Raw genomic sequence first — 25478 nt, forward strand, 5'->3', positions numbered from 1 at the left:
AAGGGTTATAAATTTATATTGCGCCACCAGGCAACCCTGATAATTTTTTTGGATGATGGAAAAAAAAGATCTTTTACTGATTATCGGGATGCGGAAGAATTGCACAAGAACTCCTAAATATTCGCTAATCACAGCCAAAGATTTAAAAGTGAAACTGATTAAAGATGAAGACAGGGACAGTGAATGGAGTTGATGGATGTTTAAGGACAGAAAAATATTTAAATGTATTCTTAATTATATGATACAGGGGGAGAAAGGTAAAAATTTAAGAAATATTAATCGAGAGTATTATATTTTTTCTTCTCTTATATATACTTTTTTACGTTATGGGGGAGCTGGGGGAACTTCGGGTCAATTGCTACAGGAATCACGTGTGTAATCATGGTGATTTCCATGACCCACACAACAGAGGGGGGTAATGTTTTTTTTTATTCACAACATTAGTAGGGGGTATTTTGTTTTTTTTTTCTTTATAATCTATTTTTCTTTAATCTTTCTTTCTTTGCCTGGACAATCTGGGGGGAGGAGAGAGACATATAGCAACACGGAGAATTTTAAAAAGATTCCCCAATGTACTATGAAAGCTGAAAAATTAGGTATTACTATAGACTGGAGTAACCCTGTTAAAAATAATGACTAATTTATTGAATTTTTTAAGTTTTAATGTTATTGGGCTTAATGGACCAGTGCAAAGAAAAAAAATTTTAACATACATTAAGAAAATGAAAATAGATATAGCTTTTTTTTTACAAGAAACACACTGAACAGAGATAGAACATCAGAAATTAAAGAGAAATTGGGTCGGAAATGTTATTGCAGCTTCATTTAATTCAAAGGCGAGGGGAGTTGCAATTTTGGTTAATAAAACTTTACCAATTAAAATACAAAATGTATTAATTGATTCTGTGGGAAGATACGTAATTATACATTGTCAAATTTTTTCAGAACTATGGACTCTCATGAATATTTATGCACCAAATGAAAATGATGTAAAATTTATACAAGAGGCCTTTTTGAATTTGGCTGACGCACATGACAAAATATTAGTAGGTGGGGATTTTTATTTTTGTCTGGACCCAGTTTTAGATAGACCAACAAAGGTTGTTACAAAATTAAAAGTAGCAAAATTAACTTTATCATTGATGAAAGATTTAAATTTGATTGATATATGGAGAAGAATTAATCCAAAAGAAAGAGATTACTCATTTTATTCAAATAGATATAAAACTTATTCAAGGATAGATTTTTTCTATTATCAACGAATATTCAAGACAGAGTGAAAAATATGGAATATAAAGCAAGAATATTGTCAGATCATTCCCCCTTGACAATGACAATGGTAATGATGGATAAAGAGGAATCAATTTACAGATGGAGATTTAATTCAATATTATTAAAATGTCAAGACTTTTGTGATTTCATGAAAAAGCAGATTCAGTTTTTTTTAAGATACAAATTTACATTCAGTTGATGAAAAAATTATAGTATGGGAAGTAATGAAGGCATATTTGAGAGGCCCGATAATAAATTATACTTCTAAAATTAAGAAGGAATATGGTAGAAATAGATCAATTGGAAAAAGAGATTACAAAATTAGAAAAAGAATCTCAAAGATATATGACAGAAGAAAAACAAAGACAACTTGTTAACAAGAAGTAGCAATATAATACATTTTAGACATACCGAAGAGAAAAAGCAATTATGAGAACTAAACAGAGATATTATGAATTAGGTGAAAGATCACACAAAATTCTTGCTCGGCAGTTAAAAACAGATCAGATTTCCAAAACGACAAATCCAATTAGAAGAAGTGTAAATAAAATTACTTATAAACCTTTAGAAATTAATGAAACTTTTAAGAATTTTTATTCTGAATTGTATCAATCAGAATCACAAAATGATAATGTTGAGATAGAAAGGTTTTTATCACAAATAACTCTTCCAAAATTGAATTCGGAAGAACAGAAGGGATTAGATATGCCTTTTACATTAAAAGAGGTCAAAGAAGCTTTAGGATCACTTCAGAGTAATAAATCCCCAGGAAAGGATGGTTTTCCGCCCGAATTTTATAAAAAGTTTAAAGATTTACTAATTCCTCCTTTTATGGAGTTAATATACCAAGCGGAAAGAACGCATAAACTTCCAGAAGCTTTTTCCGACAGCTATTTTAATAATATTGCCAAAAAAAGAGAGATCTTTTAAAGCCAACATCATATAGACCTATTTCTTTGTTGAATACCGACTATAAAATAATAGCAAAAATTTTATCTAATAGATTATCTAAATACTTACCAAAATTAATACATATGGATCAAACAGGATTTATCAAAAATAGACAATCGGCAGATAATGTAACTCGGTTACTTAGCATAATTCATTTGGCACTAAAGACGGAGGAAATGAGTGTGGCAGTTGCCTTAGATGCAGAAAAAGCATTTGATAGATTGGAATGGGATTTTTTATTTGAGGTATTGGAAAAATATGGATCAGGAGTATCTTTTATAAAATGGATTAAAACCTTAAATACTAATCCCAAAGCTAAAGTAGTGACAAATGGTCAAATTTCAACATCATTTCAGTTAACAAGGTCAACTAGACAAGGTTGTCCATTATCACCTGCTTTATTTGTGTTGGCGATAGAACCATGAGCTGAATTAATTAGAACGGACCCAGATATTATGGGTTTCAGAGTTAACCAGGAGGAATATAAGATTAATTTATTTGCTGACGATGTTTTGCTTTATTTAACAAACCCATTGTATTCGCTGCGTAAATTATCTTCTAGATTGAAAGAATATGGGAAAATATCAGGCTACAAAATAAATTGGGATAAAAGTGAAATTCTACCCCTTACTAAAGGAGATTATAGTCAATGTCAACTAATAACTCAATTTAGATAAATTAAATTATTTACCATTATTGAAAAAAATTCAAGAAGATCTTGATAAATGGATTACATTACCAATAACATTAGTAGGCAATGTAAATGCTGTAAAAATGAATATATTCCCTAGATTACAATATTTATTCCAAACACCACCAATACAATTATCGCAGAAGTTTTTTCAAGAGTTAAATAAACGTGTGAGCAAGTTCCTTTGGAAAGGCAAGATGTCAAGAATATCATTGGAAAAATTGACATGGAAATTTGACCTAGGAGGGTTACAACTTCCAAACTTTAAGAATTATTATAAAGCAAATCAAGTTAGATTTATTGCATCCTTTTTTGATGAAGATAAACAGGCATAGATTAGAATAAAATTAGATAAAATAGGAGAAAATATACCAGAAGATTTTATATATAAGTGGGAATATAAATGGATACGGGAAAAGAAAGAATCTCCAATATTAAAACATTTGATTGATTTATGGGATAAGATAAATATTGATGATGAGATAAAGAAATCTTTATTAGCAAAGAGACCTTTAATTCAAAATAAACTTACTCCTTTTACAATGGATAACCAACTTTTATACAATTGGTTTCAAAAAGGGATTAGATATATAGCAGATTGTTTTGAAGGAAGTATATTAATGTCATTTGATCAATTAAAGAATAAATACAAAATATCAAACAACACTCTTTTTTGTTATTTCCAATTAAGGGCTTACTTAAGAGATAAATTGGGTCAAACAATGTTATTGCCGAAACCTAATGAAATAGAAACTTTAATTCAAAAAGGAAAAATTAAAAAATTTATTTCTTGTATGTATAGTTTTGATTCAAAAACAGGCAATTAAACAAGGAATTCTTAAGACAAAAATGGGAAAGTGATTTGAATATTAAAATTGAAGAAACAAGTTGGTCAAGACTATGTCTTGACAGTATGACAAATACAACAAATGTCCAGTTAAGATTAGTGCAATATAATTTTTTACATCAATTATATATTACACCACAAAAAATAAATGAATTAAACCCAAATTTATCTGATCAATGTTTCCGATGTAATCAAGAAATTGGTACTTTTTTACACTCTACTTGGTCTTGTTTTAAAATTCAACCTTTTTGGACAAATTTAAGAGTTTTATTGGAACAAATTATTGGAACACAACTTCCACATAATCCAACATTACTTTTACTAGGCGATATTGAAGGGATAAAACTGAAATCCAAACTGAATAACTATCAGAAAGAATTTATAAAAATTGCATTGGCGGTAGCCAAAAAGGCTATTGCAGTTACTTGGAAATCGGATTCATACTTGAGTATAGATCGTTGGAAGAATGAAATTTTCAACTGCATTCCACTTGAAAAAATTACTGGTTAGTTATTAAAGATAAAATTATTGGTTATTTGGGGAAAGAAATAAATATATATACTAAAGCTATTACGAACTCTGTGGAGCATGTGGGGATCTTCTGATATCCAGGCATTCTTTCTTTCTTTCTTTTTTTTTTCTCTCTTTTTTTAATCTTTCTACAAGAATATGTTAGGGGGAGGGGTTAAGTGGTGGGGGGAAGGGCTGATAATTTTTTTTTCCTCTTTTAACTATTTGAAAATTCAATTTAAAAAATTTATTAAAAAAAAGAAATGGTCTGTAGGTTTAGGGCATACTTGCAGGATGGTTTGAGTGCTTACAAAGAACTGTAAGATAGAAAAATGCACGAGGCTAAGCAGTCAAGCATACGTCGTTTTCCAAGCCTTCCACATCAGCCACAGCAGACGACAAAACTCGACTTTCGACATCGAAGCAGGCAGACATAGAAGAAGGTGACCTGCCTGCCCTGATGGAAACAGACGACAATGAGATGACACCCCAGTCTCCCACCACCCCAACCTCCGACGACTCAGCCCAACATCAGCGTGCTTGCTGTCTTCCCGATTCCGGTAAGTGAAACTACAATGTACATACATTATTTCTACTTTATATAGGCTATGTATTTTTATGTGTTACTTGGTAGCTTCATAGCTTAAAGGTTACTGGAAAGAGTGTTTCTGCCAGGAGCACTTGCGCCGTGTTCCTGCCGGAAGTGCTTGCACCACGTGTTTTTGCCGCGAGTGCTTGCATGAGATTTTGGCTGCGGTGAACAGTGCTGCAATAATTGCAGAAAAGTATTCCTACATTATATAGGCTCTGTATTTATCAGATCATTCCTGCTTTTACTATATGTTACTGTTATTTTAGGTTTTATGTGTTATTTGGCATAATTTGGTAGGTTAATTTTTGGGTCTGCGAATGCTCACAAATTTTTTCCCATATAAATAAATGGTAATTGCTTCTTCACTTTACGACATTCCGGCTTACGAACCGTTTCATAGGAATGCTCTACCTTCGGATAGCAGGGGAAACCTGTATCTTGTTTTTTTTCCTGTTAAATATGATAATCTGGTCTTTTATTTTGCAACAACATCAGATGGTAAGTCTTAAATTACCTTGGGAATTTAAACCAGGGCACGACTTGTACTGTGAACAACGAGGCTCTGGGAACAAAACCCTAGAGGTACACATACATAGCTCCCTGAAAGTGGTGACACCGTTAGACAAGGTGGTGAAGAAGGGAACAGAATACAGGAGTTGGAACTCATGTTATGGTTGTACAAAGTTGTTGCTGAGACTGCAGCTGGAATATTGTGTGTAGTTCTGTTCATGATGCTATTAGAAGCATGTGACTAAGCTAAAGGGTGTAAAAACGGTTCACATGGATGTTGCTGGGACAGGAGGAATTGAGTTATAAGGAGAGATTGGATAGGCCTTCCATGGAAAGAAGGAAGCCTTATTGATAATTAAAAATCATGAGATAAAAATCATAAATAATGTGGTTAGTCACAGTCTTTCTCCTAACGTAGGGGAGTTTGAATCTAAAGGGATTTAAGCTGAAAGGAAAAAGATTTAAAGGAGACCTGAGAGGCAATTTTTTTCCCCTCTCTCTGTCACTCGCATATATATACACAGGGAGTGAATGAGGAATGGTAGAGGCAGGTTAAAATAATGTTCATAAGATATCTGAATATACAGCTATATGACTGTGGCTTTAGAGTTTCTAGATGGCATTAGCAGATGCCTTGTAAACCACGGGTAACTATGCATTACAGAATACTCACAGGTCAAGTGCCAATAACATGTGGTCTCAATCCTGAAGCAAATATAATCAAGATTGTGGTGTTCAAAAAGCCCATGAACTGTTAGATTTTAATATCTTAGTTTTTTTTTGTACTTTACTCTAGTTTTCTCCTTCCCCGCCAAGGATGCTATCTATAGCAATTCACCATTGTGTATGCAAGTTTGGAGGCAGAGGACCAAGTGATCATACTCATGTTACAAAGCCCATGACAGACTAGGCCTTACTTTGAATACTGTGGATTCCATTTAACTGAGGTACATTGGGACCTGCACATTTTGGCCTAATTAAGCGGCTGTCCCAATTAGCTGAAGTTTCATGGAAATAGTTAAAAAGGTATAAAAAATACAAACTACCATTTAACTGAGTAACAAATTATGTATTTAAATGAAATACAGAGCAAATTATTAAACTATCAATTCTACTACAGTACCATAAAACTGTGTATTAGTTCCTAGTAGTTATCGATGGAGGAATTCAACCTATGTACAAATCTGAGTTCTTTTGATTGATGAACCCTGTAACTATTAAATTCAAATGATATCTAGTTTCAAGAACAACCCTAATTCCAGCTAACCTCACACAAAATGCTGGAGGAGCTCAGCAGGCCAGGCAGTATCTATGGAAGAGTAAACAGTAAACAGTCGATGTTTTGGGCTGACCCTTCATCAGAACTGATGTCCAACATCTGCAGATTTTTTTCTTGTTTCATGTAACCCCCCCACCCCCCCAGAAGTATTATTGTCGCTTAAGAACGCAGGCTGCCAGTTTCATTGCATGAGGCCACTTAAGAGAGTTGCTTTGGAAATTAACAAGCAATAATTTCTATAAATATGTGCAAGGATAGATACTTTATTGATCCCAAAGGACATTAGTGTCATAGTAGCATTGCAAGTGCACAAATATAAATATTAGAAGAGAAGTAAGAAAGAATAAAAAAAATAAGTTACCTCAATCAGTTTAGTAGGAGGGGGTCATCACTTCCCCGGCTATAGGTTGACTCATTATAGAGCCTAAGGGCGAGGGTAAGAATGACCTCATATAGCGCTCTTCGGAGAGCACAGTTGTCTTAGTCTATTACTAAAAGTGCTCCTCTGTTCAGCCAAGGTGGCACGCAGAGGGTGAGAAACATTGTCCAGAATTGACAGGATTTTCCGTAGTCCTTTGTTCTACCCACAGCTTCCAATGTGTCCAATAGACCCAGCATTTCTAATCAGTTTTTTGAACCTGGTGGCATCACCTGTGTTGATGCCATTACCCCAGCTCACCACTGCATAGAGGATTTTATGGGTGACAACAGACTGGTAAAAGACTGTAAAAGAGAGGCCTGCATATTCCAAAGGACCTCAAGTCTCCTTGGGAAGTAGAGGAGACTCAGGTCCTTCTTGTACACAGTCTGTGTTGGTGCTCCACTCAAGCCTGTCATCCAGGTGCACCCCTAAGTACTTGTAGGTCCTCATCACATCCACGTCCTCACCATCAAAAGTAACAGGGAGTAATGCAGGAGTAGTCTTCCTAAAGTCCATCACCATCTCCTTTGTCTTACTGATGTTGAACTGCAGATGATTCAGTTTGCACCATTTGACAAAGTCCTCCACCCTGTATTCATCCTCCCTTTATACACCCAACTTTTGCTGAGTCATCAGAGTATTTCTGCAGATGACATGACTCATCTAATTAATGCAACACCATCTAATACTTCAAACCCTTTGAAACCAACAACTGAGCATGGGACCAGAACTGATTCTATAATACTGTAAATAGGCAGGAAAGACAATACATAAATGTTTATGCTAAGTGGCCCTCAACGACACCATTCATTATAGAACTCTGGAGGCAAGGTTATCTTTTTGACAATTTTGTGCTTTTTTCAACATGAACAAAATTGACTTATGGATGCTTGTAAAAATGGATCCCATTTGTAACCTGGGGACATCACTGCCTGCCACCCCAAGAATGCCCCATATATTCCTACATTGTTTCCTGCAAATCAATCAAATTTTAATGAACGCAAGTATATTAACTGGCTGGTGGCGCAGTGACATTAGCACTGGACTCCTAAGCTAAGGTTCCGGAGTTCAAATCCAGTCGGGCTGCTCCCAGACACGCTTTCCATCTGTGCCGGGTCAAGTGTCAAGCTCGCAACTTGACCTCATAAAAAAAAACTGTGCTGTAAGAAGGACATGGGGACCACTCACAGAATCTTTCCTCCAAGACAACCACTTTGAAAAAAGTGGTCACCAAGGCACTGGCAGAGTACGGCACACAAAAAAATATTAACTGCAACCCACATGCTTTAGCTTTTCAAATTAACCCTTTATGCAGCTTCATTAAAGGCCATCTGGAAATCCAAATATACTACATCCACTGGATTTCTAATTTATTCTAGGAGTTAAGTCTCCAAATAACTTCAATAGTCAGACACAATTTCCCTTCCATAAATTCATGAAGTCAAGACAAATATAAGAAACATACTTAAGATTTAGGAAGCAAGGATCAGATAGGACTCTAGAGTGTTACAAGGAAGCCACTAAAGAGCTTAAGAAGAGACTTAGGAAAGTTAGAAGGGAAAATGAAATGTCCTTGGCGAGTAGGATTAAGTAAAATCCCAAGGTGTTCTATACATACATGAAGGATAACTAGAGTGAGGACCAATCAGAGGAAACATGTGCCTGGAGTCAGAGGAGGTAGCAGGAACCCTTAATGAATACTTTCCTTCATTATTAACCAGTGAAAGGGATTTTGATGAATGTGAGAACAGTGTAAAATAGACAAGTATATTGGAACATGTCAATATTAAGAAAGAGGATACGCTGGAATTTTTGAGAAACATTAGAATAGCTAAGTCCCTGGAGTTGGACAGGATATACTCCAGGTTACTATGGGAAGCAAGAAAAAACATTGCTGTGCCTTTGGTGACGACCTTCACATCTTCATTGGTTACAGGAGTAGTACCTCAAGATCATAAGGTGGCAAATGTAATTCCTTCGTTCGAGAAAGGTAATAGGGATAACGCTGGGAATTACAGATCAGTGAGTCTTACGTCAATGATGGGCAAACTATTGGAGATGATTCTTAGAGACAGGATTCACAAGTATTTGGAGAAGCATAGTTTGATTGAGGATAGCCAGCATGGCAGGTTGTGCCTCACGAGCCTGACTGAATTCTTTGAGCAAGTAACAAAACAAATTGATGTAGGTAGAGTAGTGGATGTGATGTATATGGATTTTAGTAAGGGTTTAACAAGGTGTTTGGTAGGCTTATTCAGAAAGTCAGTAGGCATGGGATCCAGGGAAACTTGGCAGCGTGGATTCAGAATTAGCTCACACACAGAAGGCAGAGAGTGGTAATAGATGGAGCGTATTCTATGACCAGTGGTGTTTCGTAGAGATTTATTATGGGACCTTAGCTCTTTGTGATTTTGATAAATGGCTTGGATGAGGAATTGGAAGGGTGAGTTAGTAAGTTTACAGATGACATGAAAGTTGGAGGTGTTGTGGATTGTGTAGCAGATTGTGCAGATTACAACAGGTCATTGACAGGATGCAGAGCTGGGCTGAGAAGTGGCAGATGGAATCCAATCCAGAAAAGTGTGAAGTGATACACTTTGGAAGGAAGATCAAACTTGAAGGCAGTGTACAAGGTTAATAGTAGGATTCTTAGCAGTGTGAAGGAACAGAAAGATCTTGGCAGTCCATTTTCACAGATCCCCAAGTAGCTGCGCAAATTGCTAAGATGGTTAAGAAAATGTATGGTATGTTGGTCTTCATTAGTTAGAAGTTTAAGTTCAAGAGTTGCAAGGTAATGTTACAGCTCTATAAAACTATGGTTAAACCATATTTTGATTAGTGTTTAATTCTGGTTCCCTCATTACAGTAAGCTTGTGGAAGCTTTAAAAGGTGAACCAGTATGCTGCCTGGATTAGACAGGATGTTATACGAGGAAAGGTTAAGCGAGCTAAGAAGGCTGACGGATGACTCAATAGAGATGTATAAGATGTATAAGAAGCACTAATAGAGACTTTTCCCCAGGGTGGAAATGGTTAACATGAGGAGCCATAATTTTAAGGTGAATAAGAGGAAAGTATAGGGAGGAAGAGATGTCAGAGGTTGTTTTTCTTTAAAATACAATGCACATGCATGGAACACACTGCCAAGCAGATACATTAGGGACATTTAAGAGACATGGATAAAAGAAACAACGGAGAGCTATGTGGGAGGGAAGAGATTGAGAGGTTAGATTGATCTTAGGTTGGTATTAGGTTAAAAGGTTGGCACAACATTGTGGGCCAAAGGGACTGCTGTGCTGTACTGTTCTAAAATAAAACTTTTGAACGATTTAGAAAACAGGATAATACTCTCAGCTGGTAAACTTAATCATGAACCATAAGTGCACTAACACAGGGTTGAGCTTATAATTAGAGTGTAATTTCCTTTCTGAGCATTACCCAAGCTCAAGAGAAACTAGTTGATGCAGTTAACTGACCGTCTGTTTGCAATCCTGCTGCTGTTGCGACCCATTCCCAAACACTTTTCCAGATGCGGAGCAAAGCGGGAAGCTGCGATACTACGACTGCAGTTTGGACATTCACACTCTTTGTTCTTCCACTGGTTATAGACTTGACCAAAAATGTCCACACCTGGCTGGTCCACAATTTCTGAAATGCAAAGCAAACTTTATTGATTAGCAGACTATGCCCTTTCAGTGATCATATTGTGTGATGCCAAGTGTTTTAGAGCAAAGAATATCTGCATTCCACTCTCAATGAAGCTCTGAAAGAACAAAATGATCCCTTTAGGCAAAAATCAGAAATGAATCCTGGTATGGTCCAAGTTAAGTCCAATTTAATCCTCATCTTATGCAATGTTACTTCTGGGTTTAAAAAGAAGTGGAGTTATTTTTTTAGGCCAATGCTGGTAGATATACAACATATTATGCCCTGAATTTGCCAGGAGTTTACACTGCAATAGTGAAATGCCCTCGATGTGAATACATTCCTTTCTCAATGAGGAAAGCTGATAAGTTCCAGCCACCAGTTTTTACCCACCTCTTCTGCGAACACGAGATGGCTTTATATTCAAGATGGTGCTCGGGTGCAATGTTCCCTCAGTCAACATCTCTCAGATAGCTCATGGAAATAGCTTTTTTTTGTTTCTTTTACATCTGTTTTTCACCTTAAGTGTGTTTCTGGGACTGTTAGAGCCTGTGATTTACAGTTTGAGGATTGTATGAGTGATCCAGCGCTTTACTGTCTCTGAGAGGACATTCTCGGATGGCCTCGATGCGAAGAAATTTTAAGACGGCCCTCGAGCTGATGTTCGACTCTGTTTCGTCGTTTAAAGTGTCCATTAATCAGCAATTAAAGTGTTGAATTAAAGATTGAGACATCGAGGTGAATATGGAAGGCAAGCACAAATTTCAGCGCCAACTGCCTGCCTTTTGATTGCTGTCAAAGAAGGAATCTGTGAGTGGCTATCACTGTATGGTTCACTGTGGCGAGTGGGTAGGCATCACTGCCTTGTGTGGTGTCCCTCTCTTTCAATGAACGTCAGTGGTATTGCAGTTCTGCATTTATTGATTGGACTACTGAATTTATGGACTGTGGACGTTTTCAGACTTATGGTTTTTACATTCTGTGTTTATAATCACTCGCTCCTTTCCATTTTGTTGTTCGAGGGAAGGTATGGGGAGGGAGTTGATGTTCTATTAGTTTTATTTGTGTAGGGGAAGGGTTGTTTTTTTAAGGGTCAATGTCCTTGTTCCATCATTTTGTGCATGGGAGGCGGGGTTGGGGGTTGACGATTGGGATGCTGGGTTTTTTTGCCCGTTGGGGGAGATATGATGTTTTGCTCTGAATGACTTTCATGTTCTTTGTTTCGTGGCTATCTGGAGAAATACCAATTTCAGAGATGTATATGGATACATGCTTTGATAATAAATGAACCTTTGAACCTTTATTGGTTCCAGGGAAGCATTTGAGTTTCCAACAGAGACAGCATACATGATAAATTCCTGCAAGAAAAGAAAATTATCTGGTGTATAGGAACCTCAAAAATACTTTCATTTTTAATAGACTGTAAATTTTGTGCTAATCACCTATCCCCTGATAATGTGAAAACGCAATTTAATGACAATGGTGCATAGGTATTGTATTGTGAGCAACAGTGTCTTGTGTTAGGAGTATTCAAGGATTAAGTAATTGATATTAATGTCTGTCCCTCGTTGTTTTTTCAGTTAACCTAAAAGATTCTGGGTGTGATTATAAATATGCATTACAATGAGACCCGTTCTCATAAATTTGGCTGCTTATGACCATGTTCCTTCTTTAAACCAAAGTTATAAATATCAAACAGTTAACAAACTATCCATGGGATTTGCACCTAGCCAGTCACTGATAATCAGAGCGAGAAGAGACTGCAGGTGCTGGAATCTGGAGCAAAAAAATAAGCTGCCAGGTAAAGCCAGTGGATCCACCAGCACGTGTTAAGACAAAAAGGATGTGTCAACATATTGGGTTGAGATCCTGCATCAGGACTAATGGGAAAAGTGCCCCCAATATAGAAGTGATCAGGTGGGGCATGTGTTGATATGTGGAAGCAGAAAAGATCAGGGGTAGGTGGAAGACAGATAGAGCTATGTGTGGGGGGAGGAGTTGGTGTTGAGATGGCTAAAGTAGTGTTAGTTGGGTAAAAGCTGAGCAACACAGGAACTCCATCTCTGTTTGACTAGGGAGAAGGCGTGTGAGAGCAGAGAAGTGTTGGGGTAACACAGAAAGGTACAGCATCTTTATAGGCTATAGGCTGAGAGGAGGTGAAGTAGAGCTATCTGTTGAAATTGGTGGTTTAATTGCAAATATCTGTAGTTAACTTCCCTGTACTCTAGCTCTCACACCTCCACCAACCTCTTTTCATCCCAGGGAGGAGAGAAAGAGCTTCCTTGGTTCTCATCTTTCACCCCATCAGCCTTTGCATCCATCAATCATCAATGCCTTTTCTGATGGGATCCAACCACCAGTTACACCTTCCCGTATCCAAACTCCACTTTCTGCAAGGACCACTCAATAGACAATAGGTGCAGGAGTAGGCCATTCAGCCCTTCGAGTCAATACCGCCATTCAATGTGATCATGGCTGATCATCCACAATCAGTACCCCGTTCCTGCCTTCTCCCCATATCCCTTGACTCTGCTATCTTTAAGAGCTCTATCTAACTCTTTCTAGAAAGCATCCAGAGAATTGGCCTCCACTGCCTTCTGAGGCAGAGTATTCCATAGATCAACAACTCTCTGGGTGAAAAAGCTTTTCCTGAACTCCGTTCTAAATGGCCTACCCCTTATTCTTAAACCATGGATAAAAATTCTTTCGCTGTCATGAAACTCTTTCCATGACTCCCTAGTCCACTCATCTCTTCCCACTCTCCTCTCCCCTCCCCCTACACTTTCCCCACAACAACAGGAGGTCCAAGACTTGTGTCTTCGCTTCCTCCCTCACCACTGCAACATCAGCAAGACCCAGCATAGTCTAGGCAACAGGTTTGCAGGGCACCTGCACTCTGTCCATAATGGTCATTTTCAACTTACAGCTGTATCTTATTTCGAATCGCATTCCCATACCCTGTCCTCAGCCGACTCCACTGCCACCATGAGCCCAGAAGCCAAGGACAAGAATAACTCATATTCTACTCCTGTACTTACAATGCAATGGTAAGAACACTGAATTTTCCAGTTTTTAATTTCAAGATTCTCCCCTCCCCATATGCTCCTTTCCTATTCTCATTAGTCCTCCCAAATTCTCTCTTCATTTTTTTTCTTTGCCTATCCGTTCATCCCTCCCCACACCAGCTCCATCTGGCCATCATGCCACCTACCACCACACCGTTCATCTGGTTCCACATATCACCAACCAGCTTCTGTTCCACCTCCTCCTTAACTTCTATATATTGACCATCCTTCCACTTCCCCTCTAGATCTGGTAGTGTCTTGAACCAAAACATCGAAAAAAAACCCTTTTGTCTCCACAAATGCTGCTTGACCTGCTGAATTCTGATAGTAGTTTATTATTTTTGCATTGAGAATCAGATTGGAGTTCAAGAAAAAGGACAGGTGATTATTAATTTAATTGGACAAAAATAAAAATTGAAAGGAAACTCTGTGGGCAGATTCAGTTAATAGTAAAGACCCAAATCAGCCAAAGGAAACAAAGAAGTGGAACCACAGGATTCTAAAACTTTCCGTGTGTGGAAGTAATGTCGCATTTGTAGATAATCTTTAGAGGGGACAGAGATTTTACAAATATTTTCTTATGGACAATCTGAGGCTGGCACATGGAGGATAACTAAATAAAGATTGTAAAGTTATCTTGACTGTAGAAAAATTATTTTTAAAAAACTATCAAAACACGTACAAAATTTTATCAAAGCTTGTACTAGATTTGTCAGCCAAAACCATCAGTGATTGCTCAATTAAGATGTCGCAAAATGTGTCTTGAACAAAACAAATATGTACATTAAAAATATGGGCAAAAGTAAACTTAACAATCCTTGAGCCTCCTTCACCTTTCAATGTCATGCCTAAAGCAATCAGAGTTCAATAAATCCCTAACAGTAAGTCCCCCACCTCCTGAAAATGATGTCATTGAAATTCTTTGTTCCATGGTTGCTGTCATGCAAGCAGTTGCTCTTCACATGTAAGGTTCATCGATGAATGTCAAAATCCATTTGGGTTTTAGGGGTCATTTCAGTTTAGTTCATTACTTGAATCCATCCATATCCCAACAGAATTACTGCTTAATTATTCTGCTATTTACTGGTGGGACACCATGACTAATTACACTGCCCATCCTGCCACAATGAGATCAAAAAACTTAGCAGTAATATAATTTGAAGCTGGGACTTTCCTGGCTTGCAAGGTTCAGTTTCACAGTTCTAACAGCTTTATTTACTGAACCAACCAAGGAATAGGATGACAAAATATACATCATTAATTATATTCATAATCAAAAAAGCATCCATCATAATATAACACACTTACCAAAATCCTTCATACTGTCCGGGTCTGTCTCATCCAAAAAGAAATAACCACATTTCACAGCTCGGTGCACCTCAAAGCAGAGTCCCAGACAAGCATCGTCTACGAGATCAGAATAGATCTCATGAGCTATGGCCTGAAACACAAAGCTCAAAGGTAAATGGAAAGAGATCCACAATAAAAAGCAGTCATTAAGGAGGTTAACTGATTTGTCCTCAGACAAGCCAAAGGAAACCTAACAGTCTCACTTCAAATATGCTTTTTTATTAAGGAATACAGTTTTGAATGTTATCATTAGGGACTGTGAACTGAAACTTTCACTAAGGTACTTAAATAAAAAAATACCTGGGACTTACTTTTTTTAAAAACTCTCCCCCATGGTAAATAGCCTCAATCTGAAACAGTGGAATGCTGATTTTCTGTCATTACAGCACACACCAGAATCCTCTTGTGAGGCTCCTGCACAAGTAACCATTTCCATGCTTTGAAGTGACCTCTTAATCGCACACTAAATGGGTCTACTAAATGTCACAGTACCAGCATTTACTGACCCAGTACCAAGATGCATCATATTCCAATGGCTTTTCTGCAGAAAAGAGCAGCAAACTACTAAATAAATAAATCATTATGAGCATGCAGTGAACTGAAAGGTAATGGCATACAGGTTACACAGATCTACAATTTTTCTACTTAAATCGCAAAACATCAGGATGGCATTTGCATCACTTGCAAAACAAAAGGGCTGAAAACATGCTGCCAGCGATATTTCTATTTAAATAGCTCCGATGGATCACTGTTATCCTGTCCATGCCCATTCAAAGCCATGCATAATAATGATTCAGGCCATATTCCTGTCTGACACACCCACTCCTTGCTCAGCTAGTTACCCATTCTGACAAGAAAACCAAGCACAAACAGCAGAGTAACTGCTGTGGATTTAGCTGTGGTTTGTTTCTCCTTACCTGTCAGCACAATTTGGAGACCCCTATGGTGGACAACATATAGACACAATGCATAATGAAGATAGGAAGTTGTTTGTTTAGGAGCCTCAACCTCACAGGACTGTCTCCATGTTATCTGCAAGTTGGTAGCCACAACTAAAAATAGTGATTAAAAACTAATGAAATAGGAACTGGTGGAGGTCACATGGCTCCTTAATCTTGTTCCACCATTTAACATAACTGAACTATTTCATCAACTTCACTCTCCTTACATAACCCTATTACTCTTTTATTCAAGGATCTATCAGTCAAGTCACATATTCAATGACTAACCATCCATATATTTCCACTTAGTCAAATAAAAAGATTCACAACCCTCAGGATGAAATTTCTCCTCATCTCATACTAAACACTCATCCCCTCATCCTTAAGACTAATAAGCTCAATCATGATGGAGACAACACCTCATTAAGAGGTCCATCCTTTTGGCAGTCGCTCAGTGAAAAGCCACGTACAGTTTTGCATGAATTGCCGCTTCAAAAATAAAATTGCAAAAGATGAAGCAAAGAAATACACGGAAATCCAGCGTTGAAGACAGAACCTTTATTCATTCAGTGAACCATAAGTGCAGCCTCAACATAAAGAAATGTGCGAAAAACATCCAAAGCATTCAACACTGGGACACGCAAGCATGGTAGAGCAATGAAATGCAGTGATAAGAGAACAGAAGAGGGTATTTTGAGGGGTGGGGGTGGGGTACTGGCCTGCTCTGCAGAACTTTCAGGGATAGCGTCAAACTCCATGGCCTGGTCACCGTGCTCTCTGTTCATCTGCCTCTGGTCACGTTTCAGCTGCCTCCAATATTTCTGTTTCTTCTCTGAAGAAACCCGCTTCAGCTTGGGCATGGCTGCAGAGTTCACACTAAACGATTTTCTTAGGAAACAAATTCGCTCATCATCTGTTCTATCAGGTTAAGAGGACAGAAAGTTAGGCCAATCTAGTTCATGCCAAGAAGCAGAGCAAAATTAATTCGATGTTTAGTCAGTGCGAGTGGCCCACCTAGGCAGATTCAGTTCCCAGAAACTGTTATACACCCAGTGATTGGCACACACTATAAAAACACTGACTAAAGGTAAAAGACAGAATCGGTCAATGTACTCACCATTTACTCCAGAGCCACTTTATTTATTTTCCATATCTGAGGAACAGCTGGTATGCTGGATGAATATCTTCACTTTCGGTCAAAAAGAAATCTTCAAGATTAGCTCAAAGTTTTCTTTCCACTGACCCCAGAAAGTTCTAAAATGTAAATAGAAGGTGCTGTCCCATTGACAACCTGCCATGGGATTGTCACAGTAGCAAGTTCACTTTGAAATTATCCATCATTATTGAAGATTATATTCAGGTCATGAAGATCAAGAATCTGTACACTCAGTTGCAGAGAAAAGCAGACATCTGCAGAACTTCACAGTAGAATACTTGATGCCTGAGACTGAATAAAGATGGCTTGCTAAGTGAGTTTAGTGTTACCCTCAATTAATTGCAGAAAATAAAACCAATGCACTGCAAGTTTCTAGGTTTAACACAAAACTCTTTTTTGCGTTTTTTCATGCTATGAATAAAAAGTCAAGAATCATCTTTTGTATTAGTGCTCATTATGTGTTGTGGAGCACATCCAAAGAGCAAAATTCCCTCTAATTTTTTTTTATATAGTTGCGCAGACCAATCATCGCTCTGTGCAGGAAATTTTTACATGGCCTGAAAACTGCACTGTACTTTAATTTTTTTTCGTATTATGCATACTATGAACATTTAGAGTTTATTTTATTTATGAAATACAATACAAAGAAAATCTTTCACATTTCATAAACTTTTTCTCATCTGCCTTTATTACAAATCCATTGCCTATAAACACAGATGAAAGACTCATCTTAATTCTCATTAGATCATCCAAATGTTCAACTTCTAGTCTGTTACTGGGTTTACATTAGCAGACATCCCACCTCTTCTGGAAGTTCCGGGAGTCTCCTGCATATTGATAGTGACTCCCTGATGCCCGCAAATTATATACAATATCCCAGAAATTGATTTTTGGGAGAAGGAGAGGGAACATCCTGATTGGTCTCGCTTTGTGCTATGTAGACCTATCAGTTTACTCTGTGGGCGGGCTTTACAGTTGACCTCAAAAATAATGACAGTGTTGCTCACTACACTGTTTGCAACAGTGACTTTTCTATTGCCCATGGTGGGTTAAAATGTAAAAGACATATTGAGGTGAGTTTAACAGGTGTCATTCATTCATTAGCCTAGCTAACGTTATTTAAACAAGCTGGCTAGCTGCTAAGGAGCTACTCTATTGATGTCCTACGTGATGAGGCCAAACTCCCTGTAGACTTGTTTAAAGTTGTAATAGAATAAAAAAACGACTCCATGATAATATAAGTACATACCTTAATGTCACATTTTCCGTATATACCCAACTTGGTTCACAGATTAGATAAAATCACTGAACAAAGTATTACATACACCCTTGGAGGTCGACCGGGGGGGGGGGGGGAAGAGAGGAGCGGGGTTGCTACCTCCCTAAAATGGTGGTGCTACCTCTTTGAAATGAGTTTTTGCAGGGTGGGATGTCTGCATTAGATTGAATTAATAAGTTGAACCCACATTGACAGTCAGCACGAGAAGTTTGAAATGTTCCAACGATGTCAACAAGAATTGACAGTTCTTCAAATTCTTCTTTTCTAAGCATGTAGTTCAACTTATCAATGAACACCTTAATAGAATCAGTTTGAACTTTGTCAGAAAAGACAAATTTGAAATCACAGTATTGCTGCGATATTTTTGAGGCAATGTTTTTGCTGTAGTTCACAATAGTAGTTAGGTTATTTTTTTCTCAGTCGTACAGCATTCTCTTTTCCAAATTGAAAATTGGTCGCATTTGCAATAGCAACAGGGTCAAAAGCTCGCCATTCTCTTAACTCATCGCCAGCAAATCTATTATCCAAGTGATTACACATGCACTGAATGAATTGAATAATAGGCGCACTATTGATGTCAGAATTTACAGAAGCAAGCAGATCTTTCACTTCGTTACTCTAATAAACAGCATCACCAAGATACTGTAACCATAACTTGTTAATTTTTGCTTTTGCATACTGCACTGCTTCAGTTGTAATTTCAAATTACACTAACATAATTTCAAAATTATATTATCATATAAAAGAAAATGCCAGCTGCGTGGCAATAAAAGCTACATGCATGAAAGCATTTCCGTTACTGCGCAGCCGCATACTCATACAGCTAAGAAGGAAAAGTGCCAAAGATATATCTTTGCCTAGATGTATCTCAGAACATCAAAGGTTAAAAGACTTGGCAAAATCTGATCTGTAAACAAGATAAGTAGACTCTGTGGCTACTTCTATTCCATTTCATTGATGACTTAGGATCACTCCAAGCTTTTTTACTTGATATCATCAGTCAGAGATGAAATACAACAGACAAAGACTGGACAAAATAAAAAGCCTCTTTCATGAAGAAGCGTGGTGGAAACTGAGGAATAAGAAGAAATGCATAGGAGTATCCAAGAGTAAGATCACAAGGATGATTGTGAACAAAACTTTCTAATGTCAGACATATTCTAAAGTCAAAATTAATGCTGTAGATCATTATTTAAGTGTTCTAAAAGACCATCACCATTAGCACCATACTTATAAGTGCCTTTGGATCCTCTAAAAGTGGTGTCCTGGTGAGGCTCAGCTCCCCAGTAAGTTCAGATACATTTCTCCATCCAACTCTCCTGACTGTGTCAGGCATGAAATCAGTGTATTACTTAAATCCTTCTTTAAAATTCATTCTTAAGTGCATGACGTGCACATAGAATTGCGGTCAATTGTAAACACCAAGAGTAATAGACACACCAAGAAAGGAAAGAGAAGGAAGAAAAGACAGTTAATGGGTGTATTCAAAAGGCTCAATAAAATAATGGGATATCAAAGAGTTCAAACACCACAAAGGAATTGGGAGCAATTTAAGTTGAGTGACCTGAAACAACATCCAAATCCCACAACACAGATAGCAACACATACATCTCCAGCTTAATTTAATCTGATGAAAACAGAAGATTATGATTTAACATAACCTGAAATCATCCATTTAGTATTCTTGAAATAAACATTCTACATGTATAACATGCACATTGATTGTATGTACTCTCTCAATGACCACTCATGCATTCCTACTAAACAAACACACATGGAACAGATACACATTTACCAGATGCTTATTCTCATATTGCACACAGACGTTATTATTCATTAGATAAATACATCCATGCACCACTAAAACCAAGCAAGTATGCAATCCACGCCCCAGGACAAATTCCTAAGTCTCTTTACCTCGGATTTGCTGTTCTCCAGGCCAGGTAATGACATTTCTTCCATTTTCATTGGCAATCGGTATTGTGAGCTATTTTCTTTCTACATAGTAATGAGGTGGTCACTAAAAATACTGAGAGAAGGTCAATTGTTAGTTTAAAAAGAGCACAGGCAATTGAAATCTATACATAAGCAGGTAAAACTAATTGGGGGTGGGGTTGGGGTTTGGTGGAGAATCTGTTCAACTACCAGTCTTCACTGTAGAATAAACAAATATAGTAATCTCATGCATTAATCTTAGTATATTCTTAGTTGACTTTATGCTCAATATTTACAATACATTGAATTATAGTTGTATATAAAATGTATTTCAGTAACTATATACTGAAATACATTCAGTAACTATACTGAAATAGAGAATAGATCATAATTGAGTCAATTTGAAGTATAAGGTGTCCTGCTGAATTCCTCCAGCATTTTGTGTGCGTTGCTTTGTTTTGTAGTTTTTCAATGGAAGACAGCTTTTATATGCTGCAATGATATGAAAGAATTCTTCTATTACCTGTACATCACAGTATATCTGAATTGCAGAATGAACATGATACCTCACCTTAAAATAATCTCTTCCTACCAGTGGAAGTAGAGGATGTAGGTTTAAGAGGCACAAACACGAGGAAATCTGCAGATGCTGGAAATTCAAGCAACACACACAAAATGTTGGTGGAACGCAGCATCTATAGGAAGAAGTACAGTCGGCGTTTCGGGCCGAGACCCTTCGTCAGGACTAAATGAAAGAAAAGATAGTAAGAGATCTGAATGTGGGAGGAGGAGGGATGAAGCTAAGAGCTGGAAAGTTGATTGGCAAAGGGATACAGAGCTGGAGAAGGGAAAGGATCATGGAACGGGGGGGGGGGGGGGGGGGGGGCCTAGAGAGAAAGAAAGGGGGAGGGGAGCACCAGAGGGAGATGGAGGACAGGCAAAGAGTGATTGTGAGAGGGGCAGAGAGAGAAAAAAAGTAAGAGACAGAAAAAAGGGGGAATATAAGGTGTTGTTCCTCCAACCTGAGTGTGGCTTCATCTGTTCCTCCACACTCAGGTTGGAGGAACAACACCTTATATTTAATTTGGGTAGCCTCCAACCTGATGGCATGAACACTGCTTTCTCTAACTTCCATTAATACCCCTCCTCCTCTTCTTACCCCATCTCTTATTTATTCCCCCCTTTTTTTTCTCTCTGCCCCTCTCACAATCACTCCTTCCCTGCTCTCCATCTCCCTCTGGTGCTCCCCTCCCCCTTTCTTTCTCCCTAGGCCTCCCGTCCCATGATCCTTTCCCTTCTCCAGCTGTGTATCCCTTTTGCCAATCACCTTTCCAGCTCTGAGCTTCATCCCTCCCCCTCCTATCATTTCGGATTTCTCCCTCCCCCCTTCATATCTCTTACTATCTTTTCTTTCAGTTAGTCCTGATGAAGGGTCTCGGCCCAAAACGCCTACTGTATTTCTTCCTATAGATGCTGCCTGGCCTGCTGAGTTCCACCAGTATTTTGTGTGTGTTGCTAGGTTTAAGAGAAGTATGGAGGGCTATGGATCTGGTGCGGGTCAATGGGACCAGGCAGTCCATTTAGCATAAACTGGATTGTCCAAAAGGCTTGTTTCTATGCTTCAGTGTTCTCTGACATGTTCTTGCCAATGCTCTGTTGCAAAATTGTACGAATGGTAATTGCAGGATTCAACCCCAAGTCAATCAATAATTAATCCCATGGAACTGGATACAGGAGAAAACAATTATTAAAACCAGTTCTGAGGAAAGATCACTGACCCACTATGTTTTCATAAATGCTGCATGAATAGCCAAGTTCTTTACTGCATTTAGTTTTCTCTGGATATGGAAGATACAGAAATTTATCAGAAATCTGTTAAGCTACCTGTTTTTAGACGATTCAGCACTGCTGCTAAAGCATTGTTTTTGCACACTAAAATACCTTGGACTACAGAAAACGTGGGAACGGGCAAACCCAGTTATGTTTGTAGACAGCCAAAGATGGTAATTAAGTGGAATATTATCATCAGAACTGATTAGAATTGTGTGCAACACAAGCAAACCATTTCAGCTGACATTTTAAAGATGTCCAGCTATATTTTTTCTTCCCCATCCTGAAAACAATCTGGTGTGCCACTGTTGTGTTCAAAGCCAGAAATGTTATTTTACTGAGCAACTGATTTTCTCCACCTCCCTGGACACCTCTTTGCCTGCATCTCAGGCTGACTTCCAAACAATATCTGAAAGACTCCTTCAATTCCTCCCACCCCCATCTCAGATCGCTTCCTCTCAGCCTAAATTTAGGAGATCCTACATTCTTTCATTTTACTGCTGCAGTTTTAGTCTCGAGATCCCTCCCCCTCTTTTTAAGACAGTACCTGCAGACTCACTTCGGCTATCCTGAACATTCAAGCTGAACTGAACCTGGGCAGCTCTCTTCCAATCTGTATCCCTCACTCTTGAGATTGCCTCCCACAGATGATCTTCTCTCCTCCCTTAAGGTTTCTCCTCTTCCGATCTCTCAACGTAACAGATTTCTTTCCTTCCACCATACCACCAACCCCCCCCCCCCCACCCACACACCTTGTCCCTTCCTTGGGGTATACCTGCAGATGTCTCTCAAGCACCACTGCTTCCGGACCAATCAATCTTGAATGGTGTAACTCTGCAGCCAAGGATCCATCTCCTCTAGAGTCCGGCAGCGCCCCCGACCCCACGGCCCTCCTGAATCTCGTTCGTTTTCCCAAGCAGTCGTTTCCGATCCGCACCCTGTGTCTTCTTCGGCGCAATCGCACTTTTAACCCTGGGCTGCCATTTCATGTAATGAGGCAAGCCGCGCCGCACGTCGAGCTGTGACACTGCCTGGAGGCGTTGCGATCCGGCTCCCCACCCCCGCCTGTCTCCACCGGGCCGTAGGTCCCACCGTTCCTACCCAGGCCGCGTGCAGCGTAATCCGAGAGCGGAAGTACGTCACCAAGCATCTCGCAATTGACGGCAAGGCTGGCCAATGGACGTTAAGATTTCGCGGCTCCGGACCAATCGAACGGGAGTGCGGTGCTGTTGTCTCTCGGGGCCCGTATTAATGTTGGCTACACTGCGCGCGCCGGGAGCTTGCCTGGACGGAGAGGCTAGTCTTTCCCCCATCAAAAATGGAGCGTCCCAGATACTCCCATTGGACCGCAACCCCAAGCTGCGTCCTTATTCTTATAGCTTCCCTCGGTCCTCATTCAACTAGGAGATGCGATAGAGCCGGGCTGGATTTGCAAAATCTCAGTATCCAACCTACCACACCACCCGCCCATTTTTCGGTCGCTTGAAGCAAACCTTTAGTGTGTAGAGACCTCGCCCCCCGCAGTGAGACGATAGTTCCTCTCAATGTCGTCGATATTAGGATTTTGCAATAAAAAGTATTGAGCTCACGCGAGATAGTCCCTCATTTCATAATTTCCTTGCTTCTAAACTAACTGTATTGCTGTCCCTTTAATTAGAAAAGGCAACGAGAAGAAAATTGTTTTTCGTTCAAGATAGCGGGCACATAACATACACAAAGGAAAAGATTTTTGTCTCATTAAGTACAAACCCCCTTTCCTTTTATTGACTGTCCATTTAAGGTTCCAACTGTTTCTTTACGAATACAAGCCGGAAGGTAGCGTAAAAAGTTGTTTCAGACGTAAAATTTAAGTATTTTACAATGTTATCGTACATTGTTCGCATGTACATCTTAAAAGTACATTAGATCAAATGAAAAATGATCCTGCAAGCTATTGGCAATAAGGCCTAGTATCAAATCAGATCGTTGTAGGGAGCCTTCTGAGATACCAGTTTTCGGGATAGGCGTTAATTGAAGCAGGCGAAATGCAATGAAAACGAAACAAATGCAAAGACCCCTGAAGACATACTTTAAGCAATGTAAATCAACGGTCCCAAGTCAGATTTGAGAACTTGCTTCCAAAAAAAAATAGAAAATGGCATCCATGAGGGAGAGGGGTGGAGAAGAGACATAAAATAATAAACAGATCTTTAACACAAAATAAGCTTTTGAAAATTGGGTCTCTGGCCAATTGTATATGAATTGTCAAAATATAGAACTGAATTGTCACTATAGTCCATGCAAAATTTTCTACATGCTGAGGTACAACCTAGGATGCATTGGGACACATCAGTGGTAACCTGGGGTCATCAGATGTTTCAGGTCTTTCAACATCAAACACTCAGCTAAGTCACAGCCAGGATTGATAAGAGCCTTGGCTTGGATCCTAGCAGCAGGTGTCTGTGGGTCATAGCCATCATTCAGCAGCCTCTGATGATATGGCTCTTTTTCTCTGCAGTCCCCATAATGCCCCTATAACCCCACCTCTATAGGCTCTCATCATGCCCACTCCCCATCTCTGGCACTGCCAGGTCCTGGTATTTGGCTTTCTTACATTCAAACACCTCTCCATTCTGGTCTTCCCAAGGAACTGCCAGTTCTGCCATGACCACCTAGTTTGAGGTAATTTAACATCAGACTGAAAACTGGATATATTAAATAGGAAATAAGCAATAAAGGGTGACATGGACTGGGGCTCTTATGAGCACAGGGAATAACACTTGGGCCTAACTATTTTAGTTTATATTGATTTTTGTGATGAAGGGACTGGAACATGTTCAAGTTTATTGACAATGCAAACATAGGTGTGATATTTAATCAAGGGAAATGCTAACAGTCTGCAAAGGAGTGAATAGAGGCAAGAACATAGACATTATAAACATGGAGATAAAATTAAACTCCTTAAATTTCAGATATACAGCACAGAAACAGACCCTTCTCAACTATGCCAACCAAGCAGCCTATCACTGCAGCTGTTGGAAATAGGCATTGCTCAAACTAATCCAGTTTGCTTGATTTTCACCCACATTTCTCTATTTTCCATGTGAATTAAATGCAAGAAATATTGATAAGGTTTTTCCTGGACAAGAAATTAAGCAGATGATTAGAAGTATTTTTATGACTCAAAGTTATTAATGACTTTGGCTACAAACTAGAGCACACTTCT

At 38.6% G+C, this 25478-nt stretch overlaps 1 protein-coding gene across 5 annotated transcripts in view; it reads right to left on the bottom strand.

Annotated features, from left to right (window-relative positions):
- The window catches only part of atxn7l3a (ataxin 7 like 3a), a 56253-nt gene extending 32798 nt beyond the window's left edge, over window positions 1-23455 (bottom strand). For 3 of the 5 annotated variants that reach the window (XR_009509042.1, XM_059956610.1, XM_059956612.1), the window contains exons 1-5: window positions 20426-20537; window positions 17191-17520; window positions 16793-16991; window positions 15091-15223; window positions 10549-10720 (exon numbers count right to left, since the gene is read on the bottom strand). Coding sequence is in view for 4 of the 5 variants with exons in the window: in XM_059956610.1 (XP_059812593.1) it covers window positions 10549-10720; window positions 15091-15223; window positions 16793-16933 (446 nt within the window). In the remaining variant the exon portion in view is untranslated. Of the gene's footprint in view, window positions 1-10548; window positions 10721-15090; window positions 15224-16792; window positions 16992-17190; window positions 17521-20425; window positions 20539-23048 lie in introns of those variants that run through there. The other 2 variants (XM_059956613.1, XM_059956611.1) reach the window with 2 other exon arrangements.
- Window positions 23456-25478: the final 2023 nt, after the last annotated feature.

The sequence above is a fragment of the Hypanus sabinus genome, chromosome X1, assembly GCF_030144855.1.
Source record: "Hypanus sabinus isolate sHypSab1 chromosome X1, sHypSab1.hap1, whole genome shotgun sequence".
Taxonomy (NCBI): domain Eukaryota; kingdom Metazoa; phylum Chordata; class Chondrichthyes; order Myliobatiformes; family Dasyatidae; genus Hypanus; species Hypanus sabinus.